This window comes from Danio aesculapii, chromosome 8, assembly GCF_903798145.1.
Source record: "Danio aesculapii chromosome 8, fDanAes4.1, whole genome shotgun sequence".
Lineage (NCBI taxonomy): Eukaryota > Metazoa > Chordata > Actinopteri > Cypriniformes > Danionidae > Danio > Danio aesculapii.
In genome coordinates this window covers 545,179-556,217 of record NC_079442.1, presented here as the reverse complement: position 1 = coordinate 556,217, position 11,039 = coordinate 545,179, and the positions used below count along the sequence as shown (strand labels likewise).

Genomic DNA, 11,039 nt, shown 5'->3' with positions numbered 1-11,039 from the left:
TACCCATCGGCTTCTGTAGCATTAGCCTTTCCTACTATGTTAGTCAATGGTTTTCAGCTTTTTCCATCTTCGTTAGTGTTCAACAGAAGAAAGGAACTCTTAAAGGTTTGGACCCGCTTCAGGGAAAGCATATAATGTGTAAATGTTTAGTTCAGGGTGAACTATCCCTTTAAATTCTCTCTTTTCGATGGCTTCTCTGATTGGTGTTTATTAAAACGTGGGCAGGGTCAACCTGATGAGATCCACCAATAGCCAACCACAACCATCCAATCAATTCACGACTGACAAAATTAAGCCACGCCTACATTTTTATTGTTGTTTTTTTTTTTTTTTTTATAATTTTTTAGGGGTTTTTCACCTTTATTATGATAGGACAGTGGAGATTTCAGACAGGAAAGCATTGGGAACAGAGAGAGGGGAAGAATCGGCAAAGGACCTCGAGCCGGGAATCGAACTCAGGTCGCCATGAGCACGTCGGTGCTATATGTCGGCACACAATACCACTAGGCTATTGGTGCAGACCTACATTTGTATTGTATACCACTCAGTGGAAACGGGCCACATTATTACCCCAAGTTCTTGTGTTCCCGGGTCACATATCTGCTTTATAAAGCGCTAATAAACAGCCAGTATGGTAATAATAGACATTCAACTATTCAATTATTGTCATCTGCGTGTCCCCCGGCACCTGCCTTGCCTGTAGTCATGCATTTATCCTCCTGCTGCTGTTTGTGTTGCTCTGCAGTAACACTTCTGAAACGCTAGCTCCTAGCGTTCCTTCTGTTTCGGGTTTCTTCGCTGGTGTTTTGTTTTTTCTAAACGCTGCCTTAATGTAAAAGAAGCTAAAACTGTAGGACACGCAACAACTTTAATCATCAGGTGAACACAAAACAACATTCTCCATCTGGAGCTCCTTCAGCGGACTCGACATTTATAAAACACTCGCTTCATCAGGCTCGCAGCTCTCAGCACCGCCCACACTCGGCACCGCTACCAAACCGACCAATCACAGAGCTTGCGCTATGCGCCATTCCAATGAGAAGTTACATTTTTGAGAGGTGTGCGTGAGTGTCGGCGTCGGCTACAGCGAGGGCTACGCCAGACCATACGCGTGCGCTTGACACAGAAGTATAAATCAGCATTAAGATGGTGAGATTTATTCCATATACTACACAATTACACAATCAACTAAAGGACATGGAGGATACTTTAAATTGATTCAATTCTAAAATAAACATGGTGGACAGTCTGAATACCTCACATAAACACTTGAAAATTAAATAAAATAATGCGAAAATTAAATCTAAACAGTATTAAAAATGACTAAACTACACATCTGCTTGTATTTTTGGTACCTATTTAGGTTGTGGCTAAAACAAGCTACATTGCCATGAATATCTGCAAATAATGCTGCAATTACTGTTCATGCCATTCATTGAAGAGTAATCACCATCAGTTTATAACAATTCAAATGTCTAATTTACTTAACTCACAATACAAACAGTAGAAAATGAGCATTAGCCAGCATTAGCACTAGTTTTCACACAAGAATGAAAATCTAGACAGTGGGTCTGATTTATAAATTCATGAAGAAATGCATGCATGTGTGTATTTATGTACACATAATAACTATTCACAGCACACACGCTTAAATGATGTCAAAACGTGTTTATTTTGGATGCGACTCGTCATAATTAAATATCAACAAAATCTCAAATTCAATTACATCAATCCAACTGTTTGATTACTGGTGAAGGTTTTGGAGGCAGTGTGACGCAACATGAGCTCATATTTATATTCTTAACATGACTCTCAATATAAGGTTAACAACTTAACTTGTATAATTCTGTACAGTTCATTTATTTACTTAAAAGTGCAGCATGTAGGATTGACAGTGCAAATTCTAAATACTGGAGACGGTTTTTTTCATCCTCCCCTCAAACTCTACAGTGGTTGCCAGATTGGTGACAACAGAAGCATGCATGTCTGATGATCAACATTACCTCATATATTTATATAGCACAGTTCATACACAATGGTAAGTCAGAGTGTTTCACATAAACAAGAATAAAAAACATTAAATACAACAAATATCAAGGAAATACAAATATCTCAGAATAAAAATGCACTCAGGAAGGGTCTCCGCTGCGTAAAACATATGCCAGAGCAGTTGGTGGTTTGTTCCGCGGTGGCAACCGCTGATAAATCGACTAAGCCAAAAGAAAACAAACGAATGAATGAATGAACGAACGAACGAACGAACGAACGAACGAACGAACGAACGAACGAACGAACGAACGAAGGAATGAATGAACGAACGAACGAATGAACGAATGAATGAATGAATGATTGAATGAATGATTGAATGAATGAACGAACAAACGAACGAACGAATGAATGAACGAACGAATGAATGAATGATTGAATGAATGAACGAATGAATGAACGAACGAACGAATAAATGAATGAAAGAATGAAGAATAAAAATGATCAAAAATAGACCACAAATATGTTTAAACATTTGACTTTTCTAAAAGTGAGTGAACCCATTGCAACTTGGAATTGTTCAGTTGACGACTTATAATTATGCACATTGTTCATTTATTCACTTAAAAGCGCATTATGTAGGATTGACACCCTAGTGGGTGATCTAGGTATTGCAGTACAAATTCAAAATATTGGACAGGCTTTTTTTCCACCTGACACCTTCCACTCAGACTTGACGCAGGTTGCCAGATTGGTAAAAAAAAAAAGCAAAGCGTGCCTTTAAATGTATGATGTATTTTAGTATTAAAAGTGTATTTTAAGTGTATAATTTAATTGTTTATTTATATATTTATAAAGCACATTTCATACACAGATGTAATTCAAAGCATTTTACATAAAAGAATAATAAGAGGGAATAAAAATGATTGCAAAAAGACCACAAATGTGTTTTTAAAAGTTTTAAAAAGACACAAATAGTGCGGTGTGATGGACGTATACCAGCGCTCAGTCAGTAAATGCACAGCTAAACAGGTAAGTAAAGTCAACAAATGTCTATGTACGGTGTAGAAAAGAGTGGAACGCTGGTAAACGGCAGTAACAGCACATACCTTATAGTAAAGATCTGATCTGATCGGGGAGCAAAGGAACTGCCTATTCCCATAATTCACCCGCAGCGCTGGACTCTGAGCCGGAGCATCAGCCAAAGCCCAGCGGCTCTGCTTCTGCGTCTCCTGTTGTCCTGAGGGTTTGTGTTTCTCTATATTATGTTGTCCATATGGCAGCACCTGCGCCGCTCCAGGGCTTAAAGCAGAATCAGGATAAATCTCTTAGCAGTGTCTTGTCTTTCAGCCGAGCGTCCGAGATCAAAAGTAAGACGTAATCCGCAGACTGTGTGTGAACACGCAACGAGACGGAGAACTAGAGGATCGCTCTGAATTTACACTTTATAATCCTCATTGGTCTAACTTAAAGACTCCCACTATAGCTATTCCTGACTGTCTCCACCTCCTGAATCATACATTCATCTTCAGTAGTCATCTAATAATTAAATATTGTATGTGTGTTTACTTTACTAAGCTAAATATGCATCTGCATAAAGCATCTATTTTCTGTATTATCTGTCATTTCAGTGATAATAAACACATTCAGTGTGTGTCTCTGTGCTCTGGGGAACTCTGCTCCATCGGTTATTAAAGGGCTCCATATGTAAAGCGCTGATGAGGTTGTTGCTAGATTGGATGCGGTTGCGGCTGGAAGTTAACGAGAATTATTTATATTATTTATTAAATTTCACATTGATTGTATTTTATTAACGTTTGCCCCCACCCCAACCCTAAACCTAACAGTCACAGTACTGTAAAAATATTAATTATTGTTATACAGTGTCATAAATATGCTGCTATATTGATGTGCATAACGCACTTCCGGCCGGCCGCGTATTCAATCTAGACTTTACCCGCTGATGGAAAAAGCATGTGACAGGAAGTGATGTCACTTCCTGTGATGTCAATTCTGATCCCGCCGACTGTGTTACCATCGCCTTTGTTACGTCGACTTTTTTACTGTCGACTCTTTTACCGCCAACTCTGTTACCGCCGACTCTGTTAATGTCAACTCTGTTATAATCAACTTTAACTCTATAACCATCTGTTATCTTCAACTCTGTGTCTGTAAACATTAACTTTGTTACCATCTGTTGTCATCAACTCTGTTATCGTCTGTCATCGACTACTCTGTTACTGCCAACTCTGTTACCGGGAACTCTATTACCATCAACTCTGTTACCGTCTGTTATGATCACTCTGTTATCGTCAACTCTGTTACCGCCAACTCTGTCACCATCTGTTATCATCAACACTGTTATCGTCAACTCTGTTATCGTCTGTCATCATCTACTCTGTTACTGGGATCTCTGTTACCATCAACTCTGTTACTGTCTGTGATCGTCAACTCTGTTATCGTCTGTTATCATCAACTCTGTTATCGTCTACTCTGTTACTCTTAACTCTGTTACCGGGAACTCTTATCACCAACTCTGTTACCGTCTGTTATCGTCAACTTGTTTATCGTCAACTCTGTTATCGTTAACTCTGTTTCTGTCAGTTACTGTTAACTCTGTTAGCGTCTGTTATTATCAGGGCTTAATTTGTGCCAGAACAACACCTCTAAAATCTGATCCGGCACCTCATTTTACAAATCCCACTCCTCACACGTAGCCCGGCCGCACACATTCTTCACTTTCTTCCGTGACTCCCCAACCCTCTTCATGTCATCCATGACTAACGCCTATGATGGTCTGTAACCATCAAATCTATTAGCATCTGTAATAATCAGCGCTATTAGTCAACTCTGTTACCGTCTGCTATAGTCAACCCTGTTATCGTCAACTTTCTTACGTTTACCAATTAATGAATGGAAAATGCTTGATTCTGGAATGAGTTACCTATAATGAACCTGTACCTGTAGTTCTGCCATTTTCACACCCTAAAAACAGATTTCAGACTTTGAAAGAAAGATTTAGGGTTGGAAATTACAGCAGACTTGGATGGATCGTGTCTGTAGTTGACGTGACACAACTGTGTGAGACTTTATTTGGCGATTCTCCATTCTGAGTCTGAAGCAGACATCAAGGTCAGTCCACTTTTAGCCTCTTAACATAGAAACGTGAATAATCCATGAGCACACGCCACGATGAACTCACGCTACACACACACAACATAGATATAAACATATACTTGTCTATATGGTTTACAAGCATTTATTTACTATTCAGATGTGTTTTAAGTTTGTTTGTTTAAATCTTTAAGCTTTCGAGATGTAAGACCAGACAAAGAAAGTTCAATATTAATAAATAAAAGATAAAACTGATAATATGTACTAACTGTAGACTAAATACTAACCTATTAATGATACTACAATTAATCAAATAACTATTCACTCACTCACTTTCCTTTGGCTTTCCATTTTTGCAGATATATATATTTATATAAAACATGCTAAATTAACATAGCTGTTTATCAATAGCTTATAAAATACACAAACTGCCAATAATGAAGGGGTGTAAAACATCCATTCTGTGAGTTACTCTCAGCTATCAAGCCTGTAATAAAAAGATTTTGTCCTTTTTTTGTCAGTGTGAAGCGTTATCAATATGTTGTTGTTGCTGATGTGTGTCCACTGAGGTCGTGTGTGTTTTTCTGTCAGGACACACACTCCAGCATATGGCCTCACATATGTTTACCAGGGCAAGAACAAAACAGCCTAACTTGTTAATCGGCTAAGGCAGCGACTAGTTAGCTTCTGTCACGTTGTCGTCTGTAATCTTTTCTAGTGTCAAACGCGGACACACACACACAGAGCGGATGTGTTCAGTGTGTCTCAACAAGGAAACAGGTTATTGGGTTTCTCTCAGTGTCTGTGTGTAGGTGGAAATAATGATGCATTTTTATGCAAATTTAATCACCAAATTAATTACATTTTTAAACAGGTTTTCTTGCATTTCTTAATGAATAAAAACTATTTTAAATATGCTAGTTTTAATAACTCATCTCTTATCTCTGATGTCTTTTCTCTTTGCCATGATGGCAGCACATAATATTAGACTAGATATTCTTCAAGATACTAGTGTTCAGCTTAAAGTGACATTTACAGTGCCTTTTATCTGTTTATTCATGTTTAATAAATTCTCGACACAAACTTATTCAGTACAAAGTACTACACATACTTCACTATTCTAAAACAAAGCTTAGTAAATTCTATCCCCCGGTTTCCCCCACAGGCGACAACTGTAAAGCTGCCGAGAGCACCTAATTGACCCCTTTAGTCGCCGGTAACAAAGTGCAGTAACGGAGTCAGCAGTAGCGGAGTTGGCGGTAATGGAGTAGGTGGTCACAGAGTCAGCGGTAACGGAGTAGGCGGGTAACAGAGTCAGCGGTAACAGAGTCACCGTAACAGAATTGACAGTAACAGAGTCGCCGGTAACAGAGTCAGCGGTAACAGAGTCGCCGTTACAGAATTGACAGTAACACAGTTGACAGTAACAGAGTCGGCAGTAACAGAGTCTGCGGTAACAAAGTGGACGGTAACAGAGTCGCTGTAACAGAATTGACAGTAACATAGTTGACAGTAACAGAGTCGGCAGTAACAGAGTCTGCGGTAACAAAGTGGACGGTAACAGAGTCGCCGTTACAGAATTGACAGTAACACAGTTGACAGTAACAGAGTCGGCAGTAACAGAGTCTGCGGTAACAAAGTGGACGGTAACAGAGCCGCTGTAACAGAATTGACAGTAACATAGTTGACAGTAACAGAGTCGGCAGTAACAGAGTCTGCGGTAACAAAGTGGACGGTAACAGAGTCGCCGTTACAGAATTGACAGTAACACAGTTGACAGTAACAGAGTCGGCAGTATCAGAGTCGGCGGTAACAAAGTCGACGGTAACAGAATCGGTGGATACAGAATTGGTGGTAACAGAATCAGTCGTAACAAAGTCCAAACAGCTTACAAAGATGATTTTCATCATACGCACCCTTTAACACATCTTTTTTGGTCCTGTTTTCAAATTCAGAGCTTTTGTTTAGAAATATTTCGGTCTTCTGCTAAGGTTTGCGATTGTTCTTTACTTCCTGACCCAATGATAAAAATTTTTGTCTGGTCAGACTTTCTAGAGCTGAAAGATACGGTTACCGGTTCAGTATGGCATGATCATCGCTACGAAAGTCATCCTTTGTTTCTGGAAGAAAAATGTTTGGCCTCTTTTCTTCTAACTGGCTTCTTAGACTCACCTCCACTTAACATTTGGAAAGAATTAGATATACCACTACTGGGAACTCTGCGAAATTTAATAAATGTGGGATGCAGTCTTTTTTATCTAATACAACATAAAGACTAATAGTGTTGTTTAATTTCTGAAGATTTATACGTTTTTCTCTCCATGTACATCCATTGCTGTGTCTTTTTGTAGGTCATATATGTCTAACATTTTGTTATTGTCAACTCTCATCAACACTGTTAACTGTTATTTACATTTTACAATATAGCTATCTGCATCTACAATAAAATTGGTTAATCTTTGAATCTCCTCATTCATTCTTTCCTCAAGTTGAACATTAGCTTTGATTGGGGAGGTTCTTTAGTTTCCCCTGGTCTGAATCTACTAAATATCCATGACCTATTAAACCTCCCTATGCATAAATTGTATATAACTGTTTCCCCCACAGTCCAAACACATGCGCTATAGGTGAATTAATGAACTAAATTGGCCATAGTGTATGAGTCAATGAGTCAACCCCTGATTATGAAAGGCACTAAGCTAAAGGGAAATAAATGAATGAACCCGGAAGACAGAAAACCCGATTCTGCGCTCCAGAAATAAAGTATAAAGTGTGATCAGAGAGACTACAGAGCATCCGAGCAACACAATCCAAAACAAGAGCATCTAATCTCATACACGGGACTTTCCCACTGATAAATCCTATTAACATTAAACTGTGGAAAACAGGAGCGTCGGGGGAGCAGCGCTTCAACAACACACAGCGTAAACACACTTCTGTGGAGCAGGACTTTATTTATTTAGCTTTCTAAAAACAGATTATTGTGTGGGAAAAACCCTTTTCAGTTCATTACACTGCAAGAAAATGCTGTTTGTCTTGTTTTTAGCCCAAATATCTAAAGATTCTTAAATAATGAAGCGTTTTCTAGACAACTAAAAACTATTGACTTGTTTTCAGAAATAAAACTTTACTCAGAAAAGGCATATTATTTTGTAATTACTTGTAATGCATTACCCACATTGTGTGTGTGTGTGTGTTTGTGTGTGTGTGTGTGTGTGTGTGTGTGTGTGTGTGTGTGTGTGTGTGTGTGTTTGCTGAACTCACGGTTGTGAATGTGCGGTCTCGTAGCGTTCGAAGGCGTGCGTCAGGTCATGTTTGTTGTTCATGTAACACTGAGTGCACAGGTCGTAGTCGAAGCACACCTTACACTTCCAGCGCATTCCCATAATGCCGTGCTTCTTACAGCTGTCACAAATGATGTTTGAGTGGCGTACACCTGAGAAGAACAAGACAATAAACAGTTATTGTAAATGAAAACTCCTAAAACTACTGGTCAAATATAATATTTATTAACTGTAATAAAACAATGAATGGATATTTTCTCTAAAGATACAGGACTTCTTTTCTCCAAGCGCATTTATTTTAATTATTGGCATTAATATGCGAGGATCAGTGAGATGTATTTCCACCTCCTATTTTAAATGGTCATGATGAAAATGTCATCTATCAGTGATTATTGGTTGCACTCTTATTTTTGTCTCCCACTAAAATATGTACAGTTACCTGTAACCATCAACTGTTATCGTCAACTTTGCTATCGTCAACGCTGTTATTGTAAACTCTATCATCAACTCTGCTACAGTCAACGCTGTTATTGTCAATTCTACTACCACCAAAGCTGTGATATTCAACTTTGCTATCGTCAATGCTATTATTGTTAACTCTATCATCAACTCTGTTATCGTCAACTCTGCTATCATCAACGCTGTTACCATCAACGCTGTTATTGTCTAGTCTCCCGTTAAAATATTTTCACTGTTAACTGTTATTAACATTTTACAATACAGATATCTGCATCTACAATAAAATTGGGTAATCTTTAAATCATTTTATTCTTTCTTCAGGTTGAACATTAGCTTTGATTGGGGAGGTTCTTTAGTTTCCCCTGGTCTGATTATCTGATGCATTAAATGTAAATAATTGTATTGTTGCATTTACAACAAAACAGTTTATGATGATGAACCTTTAAGTTTGTTAATCAGTCATAATAATATTCAGTTGAAGACATAACTATTATTACTATAATTATTGTTATTATTAATTATTATTATTATTATCGGTTTAACGGAGAGAAGATTTTTTTCAACACATTTCTAATTATGATAGTTAACTAATTTCTAAAAACTGATGTCTTTTCTCTTTGTCATGATGACAGTAAATAATATTAGACTAGATATTCTTCAAGACACAAGTATTCAGCTTAAAGTGACATTTAAAGGCTTCACTAGGGTAATTAGGGTAAAGTTAGGGTAATTAGGCAAGTCATTGTATAACAGTGGTTTGTTCTGGAGACAATCCAACACTAATATTGCTGAAGGGGGCTAATAATATTGACCTTAAAATGGCTTTAAAACAATTAAGAACTACTTTTATTCTAGCTGAAATAAAACAAATAAGACTTTCTCCAGAAGGAAAAATATTAGAGGAAATACTGTGAGAAATTTTGAAAGTGAAAGCGATTAAGTAGCACACAGTATGTATAAGCTATTTAGATGCAGCATGTGCTCTAGGATACTGGTATTACCGGTGTTGTCACATCTCAGATAACCTGTGGGAAAATGTAATAACCATCACAAGCCTCATCAGGTGGTGTGTTTACTATGGGTTGTATAATGTACAGTATCACCATTATTAGAGTAGGAGTAAACACACAACCTGATCTTATGCAGGAGACAATGATGAACAAAGTAGGGTTTTTTCCTTTAGTACGTGTTTTACAGTTTTTAGCACACTAAGTGTTGATGGAGCTTGGTGAAGCTGAAGCACTGAAGATACACTGAATGTTTTGACAATGTTTTCTGGACTTTGTTCTCTATGGAGGATGAGGGAGCTCTCACATTTCATCTAAAATATATTTATTTACTTCCTAAAGATGAACGAAGGTCTTAGGGAATTGAAAGACACTAGGGTTTATTACTGGTGTTATCAATTCTTTTACCGTCAACTCCGTTATCGTCAACTCTGTTATTGTTAGGTCAACTCTGCTATCGTCGACCCTGCTATCGTCGACTCTGCTACCGTCGACTCTGCTACCGTCGACTCTGCTACCGTCGACTCTGCTACCGTCGACTCTGCTACCGTCGACTCTGCTATCGTCGACTCTGCTACCGTCGACTCTGCTACCGTCGACTCTGCTACCGTCAACTCTGATATCGTCAACTCTGATATCGTCAACTCTGATATCGTCAACTCTGATATCGTCAACTCTGATATCGTCGACTCTGCTATCGTCGACTCTGTTACGGTATAACAAAGTTCACCAATATGTTAAACAGCAACTAGCAACAGAATCAAATGCTCCCACTGTAATGATACGTTTGCTCTGACCTATCTGAGCATTGTCGTACAGCAGCAGGTCGAAGGCTCCCTGGTACCCGGTGCGGTAGTTGGTTCGAGTCCCGCTGTCCCATTGCACCACCACAGTCTTGTCGGGTGTAGTAGTGCTGCCCTGCCGGCCGATCTCTACCACCGTCCCCACGTGTCCCTCTCCGTCGTCCTGGTTTGCCCACTTCCAGTCCGCGCCACGCACGACACGCATGCCCACCTCCATGCTGCCGCGCGTCGGCTGCCCGCTGGGGCCCGCTTCGCTGTGCTTGCGGAGCGGTCGCGGGAGCGAAGCCGAACTGGCCGTCTGGGGTCGAGGAGGTGTTGCGAGCGGCAGGGATCCAAGAGTCTCTGGAGACAGATCAGGGCTAACTGAAAACACACAGAGAGAAAAC

General features: G+C 39.1%; 1 protein-coding gene across 1 annotated transcript in view; it reads right to left on the bottom strand.

Annotated features, from left to right (window-relative positions):
- The window catches only part of mib2 (MIB E3 ubiquitin protein ligase 2), a 53,630-nt gene that overhangs the window by 18,541 nt on the left and 24,050 nt on the right, over positions 1-11,039 (bottom strand). Inside the window, exons 2-3 of the mRNA XM_056464553.1 lie at positions 10,648-11,016; positions 8,365-8,536 (exon numbers count right to left, since the gene is read on the bottom strand). Of these exons, the coding sequence (XP_056320528.1) occupies positions 8,365-8,536; positions 10,648-11,016 (541 nt within the window). The remainder of the gene's footprint in view (positions 1-8,364; positions 8,537-10,647; positions 11,017-11,039) is intronic.